The sequence below is a fragment of the Parasteatoda tepidariorum genome, chromosome 11 (assembly GCF_982258835.1).
Source record: "Parasteatoda tepidariorum strain Cologne lab strain chromosome 11, Ptep-v5.0, whole genome shotgun sequence".
NCBI lineage: Eukaryota > Metazoa > Arthropoda > Arachnida > Araneae > Theridiidae > Parasteatoda > Parasteatoda tepidariorum.
This window is the reverse complement of record NC_141765.1, coordinates 8,716,663-8,738,500: the sequence shown is the minus strand read 5'-3', so window position 1 is coordinate 8,738,500 and position 21,838 is coordinate 8,716,663. Positions and strand designations below refer to the sequence as shown.

Here is a 21,838-nt window from a genome sequence, read left to right as displayed (position 1 = left end):
TTGTATTTAATAAAAGAATTGGAGTAAAAATATCTTAACAAAAATGACATTTGCGTTTTTGGTTCAAGACGTGAGTAATATAAAGTAAATATTAATGAGTAACTAAGATTAAAAATACGTTTTAATATTTATATAAAATACAGTCACAAAGATATAGAATGAAACATATCGAAATTTAATTCTTACAATAAAGTAAAATATTTTTATCACTTTTAATTAGAAACTAACTTAACTTTTCTACCTATGGTAAAAATGTTTTAATGCTTATTCTTGAAAAGCAAACGTTAAAAGAGAAGATACATAAATTAGTGACTCGAGAAATCAGTGAATTCTTTAGCGAGCAAAATTATCTGTCGAAAAAAATTACATTCATAATATCTATTTTGCCGTAACAGAAGGCACAGGTGAATTCAACTGCTATCGACAGAATATACGGTTGTGAAAACTGGTGCTTAAAAGTTTTTGTCACGGAATAGGTGTCACGATTCAAAAACAATTTATTATAAACGTTTCCGTAGTTTCGGCGAATGGCAAATTTTATCCATATGGCGATAAACAACTGTTACTTGGGTGATTATGAGACCTTTAGAACTGTTTTCATATAATTTTAAAATCTTAAATTAATAATTATCTATATCTATCTATATCCAGTGTTCATAAGTTACTCTTTTAGCAATGGATTTTTATCACACCAATAGATAAAAGTTGATACTAATTTCGATAGCCCTGTTTAGTTTCAATATACAGTTAATTATAACGACAATTCTTTATAGAAGAAGAAAGTTTCGTTATAACGAGCTTTTTTATATAAGAAAATACACGTATTTAAGGTTAAACTAACAAACAAAGACTTAAAAATAAACATATTCAGCTCTTTTCCTTTAATTTTGACGACTATTTTGCTTTATAATTCATATCTAAAGTAGACTGTTTTTGCCTACAGATTGCAGACTGAATTACGTAGCTTTGTACTTTATAAAAAGTAGAAATGTCTAAGACAGGAATGCTTGTACAACAAGCCTGTGGTCGGACACACATTGCTTTATACAAATCGGGGTTTGTTATCGCTTTATTTTATTAATACCTGATATAATAAAAATAAATTCTATTTAGACCTTGGTTGTATAATATTGCTCATTTGAACATCAGAAAATTGTATTTTTCTAAAAATATTTTGTAGTAATAGTGGAAGGCTAGTAATTTTTAACTCATTATAAACACACAATTTTTTTATTTTCAATATTAGCATTTTTTTCCGTAATAGCGAATACGTTACATGGAGCTTTTACTGTAAATTAAATTTTAATTTACGTAAGATTTTAGGGAAAGAAAAAAATTTATCTGAATTTTTTTTATTATTTCTATGATAAAGAAAAATATAATTAAAGAGCCTTGTGGAAGAAGGTTTTAAGAGAAATTTTAGCGAAAATATCGGAAGAAGCTGTTTGCAAAACACATTTACAAACTTATTCTTTGAAAATCGTCATATTTAATGACTTGGATGAACAAAATTAAGTTCTATACATACAGTTGAAATCAGTGGTTGGAAAAACTACATTATTTTTATAGTTTACTACAACTGCTTTGTTACAAATGTAGTTAGCTACTTTTTTTTAAATGTAGTGACTACAAACTTCTTTGGAGTTTAGTATCTATTTCACTATTTTAATGAGATGAACTTTGCTGGAGAACTTAATTTACATTTATGTTCAAAATGGTTCTGAATAAGAAATTGGTTTACATCAAATATAAGAGAAAAATTAAGAAATATTTATTCATGTTTACATGAGTTGTTATTCCAAAATATTTTTTCGAATTTGTTAATTTAATTTTTAATTTTTTATGCTTTTTTCAATAGTGAATATTTAATTTAAGAAATGCAAATAATCAAATATTTGAAATTTTTTTGATTGTTTAATGCTTTTTTATTTAATTTAATGCTCTTATATTTAGTACATCGAAAATACGTTCCCTTCTTTTTAAATAACATAATGCTTCACGAGTGTGCATTCGCATGTGAAAGTGGGACCAAAGTGATTAATTAACTATTTTTCGTAATGGCTTGTTTAAATATTAATTATACGTGATACGTAATTTCTGTTTGCGCTCTGATACGGATACAGGGTCATTTTCATTGCATCCATAGACGGAACCGCGAAGATTTGTACCAATCTAATAATTTCAAAACTTATTTCCGTTCGAACTGTGTTTCGTTTTTAAACTAACGTTAAGAGTAGTTTATAGGAATCGTTACAAAATACAGTTTTTTTGCATAGCACTACTCACTTTACTACTTTTTTAAAGAATTAGCACACATCACTACAAACTCTGAATCAAATAGCGACTGCAGTAGTTTCACTACTTGTAGTGTGCTACTTCCGATCACTGGTTGAATGGAACATATTCTTAAACCAAAACTCGTGTTATCAAAATGTGAGATGGTTCCTTCATCCACTAAATTCTTCAATTATCCATAGAAGGTTATGTCATTTGTGTTGGTGATTATAAAATTATTTCATTCCGTTGTAAAGTAGCGAAGTATATATTATAATTAAAATATTTGATTTCATTTCTTTCTTAAATATTTAATATTTTTAAAATTCTATTTAATGATTGCATAATAATATAAGTTTATGTTGTACAATTTTTATTAGACTGTAACTATTTATACGTGAAATATTTACGAAATAATGATTTTGTTTTTAATGATCTGAATTAGGATTTTATTTCTTTCTTGTTAAATGTTTAACTGATATTTGATAAATGAAATAATGATTTTGTTTATAATGGTTTTGAATCATTGTTGAAATATTGCGAAATAATGATATTGAATCATTGTTGAATTATTACGAAATAATGATTTTGAATCTTTGTTGAGTTATTACGAAATAATGATTTTGCTTATAACGGTTTGGATCAGGATTTTATTTTTTTCTTAAATGTTTAACTGATATTTGATAAATGAAATAATGATTTTATTTATAATAGTTTTGAATCAGGATTTTATTTCTTCTTTCTTAAATGCTTAACTTTTTAAAAATTCTATTTAATAATTGTTTAAAAATTCGAAGTTTTATGTTGCTCAACTTCTTTTAGACTGTAATTATTACGACGAAAAATGCTTACGAAATTATGATTTTCTTCCTCTCTGAAATAAACTTTTCTAAAATTCCATATAATGATTACATAGTTTTGAAAATCTTTTTTTTTAAAATTTAGGTTCCAGAAGATTTTCTAATTAGACTTCAAACAGTTCAAAATATCAGTCAGTTCCTAAATAGCTGGGTAGATCAAGCTGCAGTCCAACGAGCTTACTTATCTCAAGGAGATGAAGGTAAGGTTTAATAAAAGCTCAAACTACAGTTAGAGTAACTTGGATTCGGATTAAAATTATAACTATACAGTCCCTGACCAAATTATTAGACGCACTATAAGATTCTATGTAAAATCTTAATTATCAGGTGATACTATACAGCTTTATTGTTTTTACTAGACTGAAACCGGTTTGCTCTTGTTAAATAATATATAATTTAAATTCGACGATTGGATAAATTAGACGATATATTACATAAATATAGAATATTTATTATATCGGGTATTATATTTGTATATTATAATAATTAGACCTAATTATTAGACACACTGTAGTGTTTTAATAATTACATGTTTCGCACGAGTTTCTATGCAATACTTTGTATTCTTGTATGTCTTTTTATATTTAGACATACGTGTAATGGGTTTTTATTCAGGAGATTTTTTACATACTTTCTGTTAGTATTTATTTTTAACGTATTGTATTACAATGCTTACCTACTGATACACGAACGTAAACAAGTGGAAACCAGTTTCAGTCTCGTGAAAACAATAAAGCTGTATAGTATCACCTGATAATTAAGATTTTACATAGAATATTAGAATGCGTCTAATAATTTGGCCAGGGACATATACTATCTTACTTTAAAGAATTACCTGCGATTTAAAATAAATAAATTAAACTAATTTTATCCCATAGTAAAATATTGAAAATCAGGAAAATTTAAAAATTTGTTTTAATCACTTAAAAAAATTAATGCAATAAGTTTTATCAAAAATGGTGAAGAAAATTATGTTTGCATCTGAATTAGAATGTAATATAAGACTTAAGAGGGCGCTAGATCGCAGGTGAAAACTTTTATGTCAAATTCTCTTTGAACCTACATAAATAATTTAAAGTATAGAAAAAGTCAGTTCCGGTAAACTTAGAATAAATCTTGAAATTTCAAAAATTGATTTTTTTTCTCAAAATTTAAAAATCAAATTATGACAAGATTTATTAGGATCACGCTGTGGGGGCGTTGTCCTACTTCAGTAATTTGTTTACGTTTTGATGTTTTGAATATGTTACTGTGAATGGCCGAAATTAGTAGTTGTTGACTTCCCCCGTAGAATGTTGACAATCACAAAGTCACTTTGATAAATGTCCGAAATTTATACTACACTGTGACACTACATGAAATTATGGTAAAATAACCGGCAGCAGTCTGTCCATCTGATTAACCGTAAAGTTTACGGTAACAAAAATTTTTTACCTTTACAGTTTTGAAACCGTTTACAACTAGTATAGTTATTAAATCATGAATACAAAACTATACGGTTTTTTAATCATTTACGGCTATCATGATTTCAAAACCGTAAAAAAGGAAATTTAACTGGACTTCTCGTTAGATAATGGGCAATTCTTCATGTGTATTAAAGGGTACCAACGCTGCGACTCAAGGGATTAGCTCTCTTGGCTGTAATATGTAAGCAGTTTCAAGGAACTAAGTTGCTTCATTAGGTGGGCTTAGTTGGTTCTTGTTATTTAAAACCGTTTTAGGTAAAAATAGTTAATAAACGATTTTTCTCACGTTTCATTATTATCTTATTTATAGTTATTTGAATGTTTTGTTTTAATATGGTAAAATAACAATGAAATAGATTGTTATTTAGCCGTGAATGAACGAAATCAATAAAATGTCGACTTTCACCGGTGTAAGTCGACATTTTATTGATTTCGTTCATTCACGGTAACAAATACATTTTTTTACCATTATAAGCTTCATCTAACTTTCTCTAAACTCACTATTTTCAAAGGAGATGAAATAGAATTTCCCAAGGAAAGTTTTTCTTGAGGTCTTCTTAAGGGTTGTTTCACGCTTTTCTTTGATATTTTACGTTTTATAAAAAGGCTGGGCGTTCGTCAAATTTACACATGAAAATTCATCTGCAATTTTTATTTAGATAGTAACCTATATAAAAGATAATATAAAAGATACTACATCAGTTGTAAAAGTTACTAAAACTTGTGGTAAAATTTTATTTGTTTTTCCCCACTGTAAAATTACACCGGATCAAATTACGTTAAAAAGTAGCGGCATTCAGGGTGCTGGTACTTTTTACCATGAAATCTACAGGGTGTTTATAAAGCCACGGACCCATTTTGATGTTCAAAAACTCATAAAATAATGAAGATAGATTAAAATTAATAACATAAATGGTTAGATAGACTCAAAAAGTTTCATGACCCTTGTTAATGAGCTTCCACGGGTGCCCCCTTCGTCGCACGGAGAATATCAAGTCGATAGTCAATTTCACGCCAAGTAGCGGCAAACATATCGGAATCCACAGAGGCTATTGCGGTTGTAATTCTGGCTTTTAGGTCATCAATGTTGGACACTATCCTCCTGTAAACATTGTCCTTTATAAATCCCCAAAGAAAAATGTCCAGCGGCGTTATGTTAGGTGATCTGAGTGGCCAAGGAATTGGACCTCCTCGCCCAATCCATCTTCCTGGAAAATAGTCATTCAAAGAACTACGAACGATGATACCCCAATGAGGTTGTGCACCATCTTGTTGCAAAAAGACATGTGGCTGAAGCTCTTCTAGTTGTGGAAATACGAAGTTTTGCAACATGTCTAAGTATACGACTGATGAGACTGTCTTTTCTGTGAAAAAGAAAGGCCCAATGACTCGGTCGTGTATTAGTCCACACCACACATTAACCTTTGGGGAATCCCTTTGTGTCTCACGGTATTCATGGGGGTTTTCAGATCCCCATATGCGCACATTATGGCGATTGACAATGCCAGAAACATGAAAGGATGCTTCGTCGGAGAACATTATGCGCTTCAGAAAACAACAATAGCTTCTGTGGATGCCGACATGCTTGCCGCTACCTGGCGTGAGATTGACTATCGACTTGATATTCTCCGTGCGACGAAGGGGGCACACGTGGAAGTTCATTGACAAGGGTCATGAAACTTTTTAAGTCTATCTAACCATTTACGTTATTAATTTTAATCTATCTTTATTATTTTATGAGCTATTAAACATCAAAATGGGTTCGGGACTTTATAAACACGCTGTATTTTTACCAGAATATGTGGTGGAACAGAGATCAGATATACCGTAATTTTTGCAATGATAATTACCGTAAATTAACTGTAAAAATTACGGTATAATATTTTACGATAAAAATGGATTTTACGAATAATCCACCCAAAGTGTTGGTATTCTATGCCATAATTTGATTCGAAATTCTTACAGTGCAAGTGTTAGTATGTTCCCTGTAAAAAATATCTTATCTTTTATTTAAATTGTGGAAACAGTTAAATTTTATAAAAGAATATTTCTGAATTCCCGATAAATAAAATACGTTATTTTTACAGTAAAATATCCATTATTTCGGAAGTATTATGTTCGAAAAATAAAGGCTATGTAAAAACAAGGTAATTTCTGTTTGTGTAATATATCTTTTCTTCTTGATCGTAATATAAATATTTTGAAGTACCTGTCAACCCCTATTTTTTATGGTGCAGAAAATTCTCTATAAAATTGCAAAAAAATTACTTAAAGTGCAGAAAATTTTATGTTTTCAAATTTTATTTCTTATTCAAAGAATCAACTGAACAGTTGCGCTTTTTTTAAAAAAGAAGTTTTTACTTGCTTTATAACTAATTGATATAGTCTGAAGTTATTCACCGAATTATTTATTCTATCACTAGGTACAAAGAAGTCATTATTTATCCGCAAGTATATTTCTGAATAATCTTGGGATCTTTAATTGCTATTTTAAGAAAATGTATGGCATGATCAGTAACAGTCGTTTTACAAATGGAACATAATGTGACACAATTCGCTAAAATGAATTTGAAATAGTGGAATTCATTTTTTAAAAATATCACAAGTTTAGTAATATTTAAAAAATATTTTTTTTAATAATAATATTTAAAAAATATTTAAAATAATATAATATTAAATAATATTTAAATAATATTTTCAATATTTAAAAATTAATATTTAAAAAATATTTTTTTCCCAATGCCCACCTGGATTGACATTTCGTCCATTCAGGCGTATTTGGGCAGAATTGTTGGCTACTCTCGATGAAATTGATCCTTAATTCCCATTACATCTCAAGTCATGCATGATCTAATCTTTTACGTTGGAAATTTGGTCAGATAAAAAAAAAAGTCAATTTTGAAACAATTTTAAGTGAATATGTTATCGTGAATGAATGAAATCAAGAGAATGGCGACTTTCACTGGTCAACAATCGCTTTGTCAAAAATATTTGATATTAATTTATTCGCTGATATTATTATATTTATTCGATATCTGCTGATTAGGAGAAACATCAGTGTTCGAACTACCGGCATACTGGGCAGTTTCACTTGACCTTAAAAAACATTGATGTAGGGCATACCGAGCAGTGGTAATGAACCTTAAAAAACATTGATGTTGGGCATACAGGGCAGTGATTGTCAACATTCACCAGTGGAAGTCAACAACCACCAATTTCGCTCATTCACAGTAACAATTATATGTTCCAAATTAAATTCAAAATATTATGAAATATGCAACTTTAAATTAAAATTTTTTAAAAGTTTTGAAATTTTATGCCCCTTAGAAGTTTTGTAAACAAATTTCGCATACTTATTAAATATAACGACAACACAATTGTCAAAATGTTATCGGCACTTATGAAAAACTTTCAAAAATGTGTATCAAACTTTCTTAAGAGGAAACAGGAATGTTTTTGCTTTAAAAAATTAATTTTTTTTAGTTAAATGTATTTTATCAAGTAGCGAATAAAAACCATATTTCACTCGATTTGTTTTTAAATATATTTAATTCTGTGTAGCTAGTTAAAATAGAAATTCTTCTAAATTAAATATGTGCAGTATCGATGACGTAATACTTCATTCTGAAGACATTCCCTGAAGGTGAATAATTGATTTCATCCATTTCTTTTTCAAATAATTATTTCTGAATAACAGCTTTATAAATGCTTTTAAAACCAGTTTGTTATTTAAACAAGCAGTTACTAGAACAGAATTTAGGAGAATAAATCTTTTCAAGAGATGGTATATTCATTTAATATGAGCTGCTTTAGTTTATCTCAATTCATGTTTTATAAAACTTATTCTCACGTTAGGAAACAATAGATTAAAAAAAAAAAAAAAAAACCGTAGTCTATCGCGTCTTAAACACATTATTTTGGATGCATTGGTTTTTAAATTGTTACGACAAAGATTTTAATGATGAATAAAGCAATTGCCATGAAAATTTTCTACTAAATATTTACTAATACTTAAAAACAATACTGTTAAGGAAATGAGTTCTTGACTAGTTTTCTTAAAAGAATAATAATTCTTTCGAATTAAAAAATTAAAAGTCTAACCAAATTTTCCCCAATTAAACAAAAATTATTAGTTATTAAAAGCATGAGTCAAAAATCAGATTACAGATATACACTGACCAAGATATTTGTTGTACCGTTTTGATATTATGTTTTTAAGCAACCAGAAGCATACTTGAAATTATACGCATTTACTCTTAGCTTACAGTTACTATCTTTATAACTTTCCTCATAAAAGTTTCTTAAACATATCTATTTAAAATATAGTGCGTTTTATATATATTACTTTTTTCAAACGTCAAAAAAAAAAAAAAAAATGGATTGGAAGTTTAAATGAGTTAAATGAAAAAAACCCCTCCAAATTAAAAAAAAATTGTTTCATTTAATTATTATTTATTTTATCGAATTTTTGCGAATTAATCGAATTTTTGCGAATTAAAAAGACTATGTCGATATAATATTAACTAATCGAAGATAATATTAGCTTATACGAAAAGTTAATATTATATGCATATTCTAAAATTATATTGAATAATGAATAATGATTTAACCATTTTTTAAAACAAATGAAGAAAAAAAAACATTTGTTAAAACATATGGTTTCTTAGAAGATCTTAGGATTATGAAAATTTTTTACTTTTAATTTTCTTACTTTCAATAGAGGAAGAAAGTATATTTCAACGAAGGAAGTTACTTAATTAGCACCTTTAAAGAACCCCAAAGATGGGTTGATAAATTGACCATCGGATCAAAATTTATTAAGGTGTTCCGTTTTTTCCTATACGCACTTAACAATGTCAAATTTTAAAATTATTTGTTCATCTTAAAATTATGTGTTTCGATTAATAAATTATTATGAAACTTTTATATTTAAATGAAATTTTATTTAAGTAATTGAGTTTCACTATTAGAGATCGAGTGATAAATTGACAATTTAATGAACATGTTGAAATTTAATGTGAAAAATTGACAATTTAAAGAATTTGAAAAAAGAAAAACTTTAAAACGCAAAGAAGCATCAGGTAGCTTTTAAAATTTTTTTTACTTGAAAAATATGTAATTTAGACCGGAGTTGAGTTGAGGTGAAATTAATTAAAGTTCTAAGTTTATAATTAACCAAATATAAGGCATTCCGTAATCATCGTCTTAAATATATATTTTCAGAATTTTTGTCAAAAATAAAGTAAAAAATGTATATACATTATTGGTCACAAATTAATATTCAAGCTGGGAAGAAACATAAACGCTAATGAAGTCTGTCATGAATAAGGGGCGGGGGAAGGAAAAATATCATCACTAGTGGACATGGGGGACGAAACACATGGGGGAGGAAAAATATCAAATTTACAGGATACAGATTCACAGGATTGTCAGATGAAACTTTGAGGTCTTTCAAATAAATACTTTCAACTCCTCTCTATTTCATCCGACAATTAAACGTATTTTGAAGTTTTTAACCCCACATTTTTCAGACGTGGATTTTTTTCGTTTGATTTCAATGGTGTTTTTATTGATTAATTATTAATTTGTGAACCCTAATGCGTGTACTTTTATTATTTTATTATTATTCCTAATATATATACTAAGCGCTGTGATTACGGAATACCCTGCATGTTTATAAACCACTAAGATCTTCATTTGGGTACTTATATTTTGAGAATAAGAAGATCCAAACATGCCCACACTCGTGATATATGACGTCAGCGAAAGCTGATTGTTAATAAACAAAATGGCGTGTCAAAGTTGAGCTAACTCATGATTCCACATGACTTAGAATGCTAATTAACGTGAAATTAGCTAAATACAGCGCTATATCGCACATTGAATTTCATGAAATATAATTTTTTCTTAGATTTATTATTTGTTTATGTATTTTATTGTAACAAGTGATTGTTTTATATACCTGGAAACTTCAATGCATAATTAGTTTGTTTATATTCTACATGGCTTTGTCCCTCTCTTTGTCTAAAGTAAGAAATATAAGAATAGAAATCATTGTGAAAGAATCTTTGTGAAGGATTATAGAATATATCACTTAAGAGAATTGATACTTGACTAGGTAAGTTAACTGAAAATAGAATAGAAAGGGCAATGTAAACGTTTTAACAACCAATCAGGCTCGAAATACCCACACTACATCACTTGCATTGTGAGCGTATGTGGTTTAAGAGACAAAATTTAAACAAAAAATTAGTTGCTGCTCTAAATTAGTCCGTTTCAATACATTTTATGTCTTCTTATATTTTCACTTCATTACAGGTGAACAAACTGTAGAAGTTGCTCATCCCGCAGGTTGCCTTCCTGAAATGAAGATTGTGGAGTTTGAAAGGCCTTTCGATCCATCCTTGGTAATCTGGCCCATTTGCACGCGGGTCCGTAGATGCAGTGGTTGCTGTAGCAGTAAACTTCTGCATTGTGTAGCAACAAGAACCAGCACAATCACTGTAAAAGTAAGATTGTGTAATATTTGAGATATGATTCATCCAGTCTCGTTCTATTAATTTGAAGTTGTTTATTTTTTTTTAAAGAAAGGAAAATGCGTTTCTACTTGATCGTCCGTGGCTCTTATGCTAATAATTTTCGCTAAACTGAATAACAAAACGCAACGACAACAACAAAAAAACATTTTTAATTTTGATATAAAATACCTCGAAAACTAATGACCTCATCAATAATATTTTGTAATCTGAATCTTTTTTTATAAATTTTTTCTCTTCCCATGTTGAGTTAACTGTGAGGGCTTTTTGTGGTTTTCTCTCCATGTAACGAAATCCCTGATGGCTAGTTTGAATATAGAGCACTCGCCTCCCATTTTGGTGACCAAGTTTCGAATCCTAGCTGTAACCAATACGAATGTTGCTCCCGGTCAACCACAGTGTTGTCGTAACATATTTTCAGTGGTACACGGATCATAAGTTGATCCCCTTATCCCCCGGCTAACCGTGATGGTGTTTCGAGATTTTCCTCTCCATTTAACGCACATACTGGTGAGTTCCTTCAAAAAATTTTCTACTAGGGCCAGTTTGTCTTAAGTTTGTTCCAATAGTTTATTTGTTTTCTGGGTTGGATTCTCTAGAAATGCGCGAACTTCCATATTATTTAATCTAATAAACGAGTTTTGCCAGTGAGAAACACGTTTAGCCAAATTTTTTGAAAGCAGTAACGCTAAATCTCGAGAGAATTGATTTATTTATATATAAATATTAGTATTAATATGCAAGTATAACTAGAAATAAAAAATAATTGTTTGCATAAAAAGGCTTTATTTTTCTTGATAGGGTATAAATACTCTTTTATTTGTGCTACAGGGTTACTTGATGTAGCAAATGGCGATTAAAAATTTGTCAACGAGTCACCTTCCAATGACCAATTTCTTTGTCGTAAAAGCAGGTTTTATAGTTTTTTTTAAATCAATTTGGAATTTATATTAAAATATTTTATAATATTTATAATATTTTAAAATATTTTTATAATTTAAGTATTTCACGCCTGTTTTTTAAAATTTTTCTTTATTTTAAAAATGAAACTTGTTATGTTTACTATATTTTAATGTTTACCATATTATACCTTACATTATTAATATCACGTCTTTTCAGTCGTTAAAAAAGTAAAACTTTTGAAAAAGTGGCCACTGTCAAAAATGCTACTGGACAATGCCGGTATCAAAATCCCCCAATTTTATTTGTTTATTAGTTCTATACTACAGGGTAGTGATGATAACGCTTGTGTTACTGTAAAAGCTTCTAGTCTGGTAAATCTGTCTACCTTTATTTTAAAAATGAATCGTGTGATGCTTACAATATTTTGAGGAATGCTTCAAAGGAAATACCTTATATTATTAATATCATGTCTTTTTAATCGTTAAAAATGTTCAATTTTTGAAAAAGTTACCACTGTTAAAACTGCTACAACTGGTCAATGGCCGGTAGCAAAATGTCCTATACTACGGAATAGAAATGATAATGCTTGTGTATATGTTATTGTAAAAGTCTGCCGGTAAAACCTAGGACTTAACAAAGTGGCTTGGTAACTCCAAATTTTTACCAAAAAGGCTTGGTTAAAGGCCGAAATGGAACTCTATTAAAGCATACTTCGGACTTTTATCAAAGCATTATGGTAAAAGCTAGGTTTTACCCGTAAAACATTGGATTTACCAGAATTCGGGTTGTTACCGTAAGAACTGTGAAAGCCAGAAGTCTGGTAATTACTAGGTTTTTCTGAAGGGGCTTGGTAACTGCTAGGTTTTACCGCAAAGCCTCTGTAAAATGCCAAAAGGGAATCATATTAAAGCATATTATAACGCCACTTTAGTAAAAGCTAGGATTTCCCGGTAAAATTTAGAATTTATCAGACTTCGGTTTTGTACCGTAATATTTAGACCATAGAGAATCAGCTAAATGCTCTGATTTTTGTTTACGTTGTTTGATTTTATACAGTTAATTAAAGCAAGATGAATTGATGTTTCTAAAACTAGAGGCATGCCTTTGACGAATTTTTACATTAATTTATTATTTTGTTTTATGTCATATTTTCTTCTTTTCTTTTATACAGGTAATTAAAGCACGTTATCCTCACCCAGGAGCCGAAATGTTAGAACTAGAAGGCTATGAAAATGTTCGGCTTGAGCAACATGATCGTTGTGCCTGCAAATGTCGCCAAGAAGAAGCAAACTGCACTTCTCAGCAATGGTATCAACCTGGCCAATGCCGATGTGTATGCAAAAACCAACAAGATGCTTCTCACTGCAGGCAATCTGATCAATATTGGAACAATAAAGATTGTGCTTGTAAATGTAGAAATCAGCCTGAATGCTCGACTGGCTCTAATTTCAATATCGAAACTTGCAAGTAAGCTTTTATTTATTTAAATTAGTTTTAGACTTACTGTTTATTAGTTTTTTGTCAAAATAACGGAAAGATTTCGGTTCAGCCTGAATGCTCGACAGGCTCTAATTTCAATATCGAACCTTGCAAGTAAGAATTCATTTATTTAAATTACTTTCAGGTTTACTGTTTATTAGTTTTTTTCAAAATAACGAAAGGATTTCGGGTCAGCCTGAATGCTCGACAGGCTCTAATTTCAATATCAAAACTTGCAAACAAGCTTTTATTTATTTAAATTAGTTTCAGACTTACTGTTTATTAGTTTTTTTCAAAATAACGACAAGAGTTTGGTTCAGCCTGAATGCTCGACAGGCTCTAATTTCAATATCGAATCTTACAAGTAAGCTTTCATTTACTTAAATTAGTTTCAGACTTACTGTTTATTCGTTTTTTTCCAAAATAACGAATAAATAAATACTGTTAATACCAATTATAAATACTGTCAATAAATAAATACTGTTAATACCAAAATAAAATAAATAAATACTGTTTTTTTAGTTGTGATAAAAATTAAATAGCCATATCAGCTTTACGATCCAAGGATCAATTCTGAATTTAAAATTCCGTATATATATTAATTTTTACAACAGCGGGCCCAACTGTGCAACAGTGAAGAATTTCAAAGGGGGGAAAAACAGTAGGAAGACAGAACGGAGTTTTTTCAAAAGTTTTTGATTCGGTGTAAATTGAAATAAATAATTTTAATTAGAATAGATAATAATGTTTATTATATCGTTTGTTACGATGCATGATGATTTTTGCTTTTTAATAGTTTCTTTTTCGATGGTATTCTTAGTAACGTTTTCAAGCTACATCCGATTTGAAAGACGGATATTTTTACTACAAGTCAATTTTAAATTTAATATTTTTAACTTTATAAAGTTGTTAAAAAAGTACTGAGTATAATTACCTTTAAATTAAACATTTTCCAACAAATTCCGGCTAACAATATAAATTATGATCATCAGAATGAAAATTTCATATATGCCAATGTAACTGATACCACAACTGATACCGACTCCGCTACTGATACCACAGAATATAGAACTGGCTTCGGCATTGTTACTAAAATGCACGGTACTTTAATCGAGGCAACCTCCACCAGGATCTCAAACAATAGTAGTGTTTACATGGCAGAATTGGTGGCAATTAATAATGCTTTTCTCTGGCTCTCTAAAAAAGAATATCCAGACGCCACTATCTATACTGATTCGCTTTCCTCGTTGCAAGCCTTACAAAACCCAGTATCAAGCTCAAAAATTGTTGAAAACACTAAACAATTATGGCGATCCAATATACTCTGCAATTGGGTTAAAGCTCATATAGGTACTCAAGGCAACGAGGAGGCGGATGGAGCAGCTAAGAAAGCCACCGATCTCTGCCGGGTTGCCCTTGAGGTCCCAAGCTCCATCGCCCAAATTAAAACTCAGGTTAAATTATATAGCATGAAGCGCTGGGGGCTGGAATGGCGGAGTTCCGAGAAAGGGAGACAGACATTCAAATTTTTTAAAGACCCGAAATTAAATAGACTACAAGCAAACTTCTATCTCAATCAATTTTTAACAGGCCACGGAGTGTTTGGAGAACACCAATATAAATTATTCCACAAAACTCCAGAATGCAATTACTGTGGTGAATATCAATCTATTGATCACTTGTTAATAAATTGTTCTCAATTCCAGACAATCCGGGGCAATAACTTTAATAATATTGGCCAACATCAATGCTATGCTAACCTGACTTGTAGAAATATCATAAAAAAGATTATTAAACAAACAAAGATTTCGTAACATACTAGCAAACATTAAAGAAAAAGTTAAAAAGCCAAAAAAATATTAGTCAACTTATTATCGATAATGCTTCTAGCAAAAGGCCTTTCTTACTTCCGCTGAAAAATGAGAATTCTTTGATTTGAATGTCAATTTAAGTTTTTGAGAATAAAAAATTGGCAATTTCCAAAATTTTCATCCCAAAAAATCCAGTTTATAATATTGTTATTTCATACCATATACCTATAGTTGTGTACTAAAAAGTTTCTTATTTTTGTATAAATGACTGGATGAGAATTGAGGACAATGTATATTGTAATTGTAAAATATCCGTCCAGACTTAGTTTTGTCATATTTTTTTTTTATTGAGAAATAAATGTGTACAAATCTATCTAAATTATGAAAAACATTTTATCTATTTGATTCTATATTTTAAGATATTATTTTTAAAAAGAAATTGTCTTATAAGTGTAAATCATCAATGAATTTACCAAAAGAGTAACTTGTAAATTGTACAAATTTGAGAGAAATTAAAGCTTTTACTTTGTGAAAAGCTATTACTGTTTATTTCAGCCTTGATTAGTTAAAATGATATTCTTAAAGCTGTATTAAGTAAATTAGTGCATATTGATTTATATTCTTAGTGATAAGAGAGGGTAGATAAAATTTTACATAGCACTATACTTGCATAAATATTGGTTAAAGTTTAACCATATTAACGGTGCTTTAAACCAATGTATATTGGCTATAACTCTACTCTGCTAGAAATTTTGGATCGTGTTGAATGATAATATTGGTAGAATTTTCTGCAACCTTAATATGGTGCTTAGTTTAACCTTTTAATCGTAATCCCTATATTAGATTGCACGACACGTGTTAAATTAAACAGAGACAGGGTTTAATTTAATATCTTTTAAAGTTTACAGCAAATTTGTATCTTATTATGGTTCAAGGTACCGATAATATTGATTCTTTTTTTAACTGATTTTTCTGACAGATTATTAAGATGTTAAATTGAACCATATTTCCATCGCAGAGGAATTATTGCACCATATAATCTTGTGTAAAGATGATAGAATTATTTTAAAGTTTTAATTAGTTCCACTTTCTCATAAAAATTGGTTCAGATTTAAATATTTACAGGGATATTTCAAAACACTATAACGTGTAAATTTACTGTAATTTTAAGATGGTGTGTAAACCATATCTCCATACACGCTGAAACATTGTATCCTGTTATTAATGATAATTAAATCGCATTGAATTATGCTTCAATTTAACTACTAACTATGTCGTGATGTCTTATTGGTTAAGACACTGAACTACCATTGTTAAGGACTGGGGTTCGGTCCCCAGATTTAATATATATATATATATATATATATATATATATATATATATATATATATATATATATATATATATATATATATCAATAGAAGAATTTAAGTATTGTTTTAACAGCAATAACAATTATAAAATCGTCTTCTTTTCTCTTTTTCTTAGATGCGAAGCTGTCAACCACTCTTCAACTCAGTTGGAGCGTATGCCAGGACCGGCTCCACATTTAAGCTCCATATTACGTGATGATGGAGGTGAAAATGATGCTTACAGACTAAGATATTCAAGCATGGATCCCGATGCTCATATTGGACCTTTTGCCTTAGCGCAGTTTAAAAATAACGAGAGGACATACGTTTTAGAAAACGTTACTCTTCCTCAATGGACAAAAAATTGATTTTAGTAATTTGTGAATCGATATTTGGATATAAATTAAAATATTGGCTGGATACCCGCCAATATTATGCAAAGTTCTATATTGTATTCGATTCTCGTCAACAATATGATCTCTAAGTTATTGGAACTCAGAAGTGTGATTTTTCTCGAGTGATGCGTATCACTCTGACTGTGATAAATACATAATTGTTGAAAATGTATCATTAACCAGTTATGACATCTGGTTAAAATTTTATTTTGCTATGAAACAAATGTTGAGCATTGGACTTAGGGATGACACCAACAAAGTTAAATTGTTCCTGATTGAATAATGGAGTTCGTTAAAGTAAAACTGGTGCCTTACTATATAGCTTTCAAGCTAAGTCAAAGAAAGCAAATGTCTCAATGAAAATTATGTTTTAAGACATAGTATTTTTCAAAGGATTTATTGTGATAGTTGGGCTTACAATGATATAATTACGAAATTCAAAGTGAGTTAAAATGAATAAATCTGTTGTTTAGTGTTTCGACACTATATTGAGATTAAAAAAAAAAATTATTAAAATGAAACAACAGTATGTTAAACAAAACTTTTTGTCTTTAAATTTCTCGTTAAAAATTCATTTGATTACAAAAATTAACAGGTTCATCGAAGTTAATTCGCGTATCAAGGAAAAGCTAATAATTATATTTATTGTGATTATGAATAAAGTTCCTATATATTGCATAAACATTACCCTTATCAGTATTGTTCAAAATTATTTAACTTAAATCGTAAAAATTCTCGGTAACGGTAAAATGTTCCAGTTGCAATTTTTTTTCTATAAATTGTTATCGTAATCAGAAAAAATTTAGTGAATTTGTGATTATTATTCAATACTTTTTTTAATAAAGCAATTTACTAAATATCTTTGCCAATTATAAGAAGTCTAGAAACTATTTTAGTTTAATAATGAATACAAGTGCAACAGAATCAGGAGTTTACAATAAAGACTCATTATTGTTTTATATTACTATACTTAAAACAAAATTAATTTTTGGAAATTCATACCAATAAGTACATATTACGAAAAATACAAAATGTAAAACAACCATTTTCATGATTTACACTCACAATAAAATGCATTATGAAAAGTAGAAAAAATACGCTATTTAAAATATTCCACGCCTTTAAAACTATCCTAACTTCAAATAACGCAGATGAATTATTTCAATGAGGCTACATTTCGCAACGCAGTTAAAATCAAATATTACGAAATAAGTTTTTTTTAATATAATAAGTTTTTTTTATAATAAGTTTTTTTTTAAAATTGTGATTGTCAGAAAAACTAAAAAGGGCTCATAGCATTAAGAATTTTAAATACGTTTGGTAAACCATTTTTAAAACAAGAGTTGACGGAACAGTTTTAGAATTTATTTTTTAAAATACTTCATGATAAGGATTATTTTGGCTAATAAGTCATGAGTAGAATTAAGTGTTTACAAACCATTTGAAGTTTTAAAGGCTATTTGGATCAAGCTTTAAAGGCTATTTGGAAGCTATTTGGGAAATGAATATTTAATTTGCTCCAACTATTTGATTTTCTTTCTTTGTTTTATTTACTGAGCTTCCTATCTATTTCGTGTTGTGACGAGTGTATAATTATTTGACTTGAACTAGTGTAGATACTAAGCAGAAAATACACAATTTCAGTGCTATTTTAAACGAATTTGTTTTAGATACTTTAGGATTGTAATTAGAACCCGAATTTTTCGAATTTATTCTAAGTGTTTTTTCATACTTTCTAAGTATTTAAGTTACTAAATACAATTTTGATGGATTTTACTTCTGATTTTTGCCCCGTAAAGAATTTTTAGTCACATTTAAAAAATCTATTTTAACACTTTTTAATAATTATAATGCTTTTTAAAACATGTTTTATTCACTTTTTTAAATATAAAATTTTTCAAGAGTCTTTTTTTTCATTTAATGATGTTATTTTAATAAAATATTTAATACTAATTAAACATTTAATATTAAATATTTATTAATAATAAATTCTTAATAAAATATTTAGTTTGATAAATTTTGTTTTCTTTAAAATATTCAAATTTAAGCTTAATTTTACAATATAAATTGTTGCGCCATTTATTACAATAGCTTTGAAAATAGTACCTTGGGCTATGTGATGATGATATCTTATTATGTTTTTTTTTAAATAAATATTAGCATTCTTTTCGTTTTCTTAATTTGTTATGCTTTGGTGATATGGATAATATGGCACGTAAAATATTTTAGATACATAAAAATGTACAATTAAAGTTATTTTTTCAATTTTGCAAATATTTTGTGTATAACTATACTTTTAATTGTTTGTAATTTATTTCATTTTTTAATGAGAATAATAATTTGTTATTACATTAGCAATTTTATCACTTAATTTACTCAGCTTATTATTGTGTAATTTATACTATTAATATAATTTAGACACTCTATGCAATTAATTTTACATTTTAAATATTTATATTAAAATATTTAATTTTTTGTTCACCAAAAATAATTACTGTATTTCTTTTGTCAAATTTTATGAAGTAATCGTCCTATTTCATTAAATATTTTTTCTTAACAATGTAAATCTAATTTTTATTGCATAAGTTGTATCGAACAAAAAATAATTAAACGACCAAATAAACTGGATATTTAAACTTAGGATTTATCAGTATTATGTACAGTTAATAGCCAGAAAATTACACATAAATTGAAACTACTACTTTTTACGATGAATAATTCTTTTTAAATTGTTATTTCATACCATATACCTTTAGTTGTGTACTAAAAAGTTTCTTATTTTTGTATAAATGACTAGATAAGCATTGAGGACAATGTATATTGTAATTGTAAAATATCCGTCCAGGCTTAGTTTTGTCATAATTTTTTTTTATTGAGAAATAAATGTGTACATATCTATCTAAATTATGAAAAACATTTTATCCATTTGATTCTATATTTTAAGATATTATTTTTTAAGAGAAATTGTCTTATAAGTTTAGATCATCAATGAATTTACCAAAAGAGTTACTTGTAAATTGTACAAATTTGAGAGAAATTAAAGCTTTTACTTTGTGAAAAGCTGTTATTGTTTATTTCAGCCTTGATTAGTTAAAATGATATTCTTAAAGCTGTATTAAGTAAATTAGTGCATATTGATTTATATTCTTAGTGATAAGAGAGGGTAGATAAAATTTTACATAGCACTATACTTGCATAAATATTGGTTAAAGTTTAACCATATTAACGGTGCTTTAAACCAATGTATATTGGCTATAACTCTACTCCGCTAGAAATTTTGGATCGTGTTGAATGATAATATTGGTAGAATTTTCTGCAACCTTAATATGGTGCTTAGTTTAACCTTTTAATCGTAATCCCTATATTAGATTACACAACACGTGTTAAATTAAACAGAGACAGGGTTTAATTTAATATCTTTTAAAGTTTACAGCAAATTTGTATCTTATTATGGTTCAAGGTACCGATAATATTGATTCTTTTTTTAACTGATTTTTCTGACAGATTATTAAGATGTTAAATTGAACCATATTTCCATCGCAGATGAATTATTGCACCATGTAATCTTGTGTAAAGATGATAGAATTATTTTAAAGTTTTAACTAGTTCTACTTTCTCATAAAAATTGGTTCAGATTTAAATATTAACAGGGATATTTCAAAACACAATAACGTGTAAATTTACTATAATTTTAAGATGGTGTGTAAACCATGTCTCCATACACGTTGAAACATTGTATCCTGTTATTAATGATAATTAAATTGCATTGAACTATGCCTCAATTTAACTACTTACTATGTCGTGATGGCTTATTGGTTAAGACACTGAACTACCATTGTTAAGGACTGGGGTTCGGTCCCCATTGACTGCTTGAAGTCCACCTAGCTTCAGATCGATGGGTACCAGCCTGTTAAAAGTAAGGGTGACCTGTGAGAGATGATAACCATATTACCGTAATAATATCGTTTTTCATTAAATTGTGGTACCTTACCCTCCAGGTACACACCGGGCTTTTGTGGAAATACTTTACTTAATAAAAGTCAATGAATACAAATATTTTATGCTATTATGTTTCAATCTGCATAATTGTTTTAACAGTACAAGTTTATATTTATTAAAAAAAATAACAGGACAATGTTGAATAGTAAATAATTTCAATAATTGAGCGATGAATGATTTTAAGATTAGTTTAGTGAAAGAAATGCCTTATTAAAATATTACGTCCAACTGGTAAGTGCAGAAGAATTAGGCCATCTAACTTTTACACGTTATTAAATTACCCTGAACTGTGCGCAAAATAAAAACGTATCACCCGAAATAACTTTTGATCTAAGGATCGCATCTTCGCGCTCTAGGACTCATTTTTAATGGTTTGAGAGAGTGACCACAAATATGCTAATAAATTAGAGCAGACGATATTTTAAGTTACGAAATTAAACAAACGTACTTCCTCTGAATAAACACACTTTTTATTGACGGATTCGATTTTCTGACCCCCAAAATATAAGTTGTAGCCACAATCTGGGAAATATGGTCCCAATAGTTTGGTCAGGAGAGCTGTCCGAAGTTTGGACCCCTTAATGTAAATTTTACTTTTTGCGTATTTCGCTATATCTCGAGAACTTTTTAAGCGAATTAAAAAATTCTTGTACACAAGTGTAAAATTCATTTATCCAAAGATAATTCCTTGCAGAAAATAAATTTCTAGTAAATATTTATTATTTTATATTATTTTATTTAATATTAGAAGAAAAATTTTTGA

At 28.6% G+C, this 21,838-nt stretch overlaps 1 protein-coding gene across 1 annotated transcript in view; it reads left to right on the top strand.

Annotated features, from left to right (window-relative positions):
- LOC107455240 (uncharacterized) overlaps window positions 1–20,599 on the top strand; it is a 59,740-nt gene extending 39,141 nt beyond the window's left edge. The window contains exons 2-5 of the mRNA XM_016072743.4: window positions 3,220–3,334; window positions 10,919–11,109; window positions 13,211–13,506; window positions 16,818–20,599. Coding sequence (XP_015928229.1) covers window positions 3,220–3,334; window positions 10,919–11,109; window positions 13,211–13,506; window positions 16,818–17,049 — 834 coding nt within the window. The 3' untranslated portion in view covers window positions 17,050–20,599. The remainder of the gene's footprint in view (window positions 1–3,219; window positions 3,335–10,918; window positions 11,110–13,210; window positions 13,507–16,817) is intronic.
- Window positions 20,600–21,838: the final 1,239 nt, after the last annotated feature.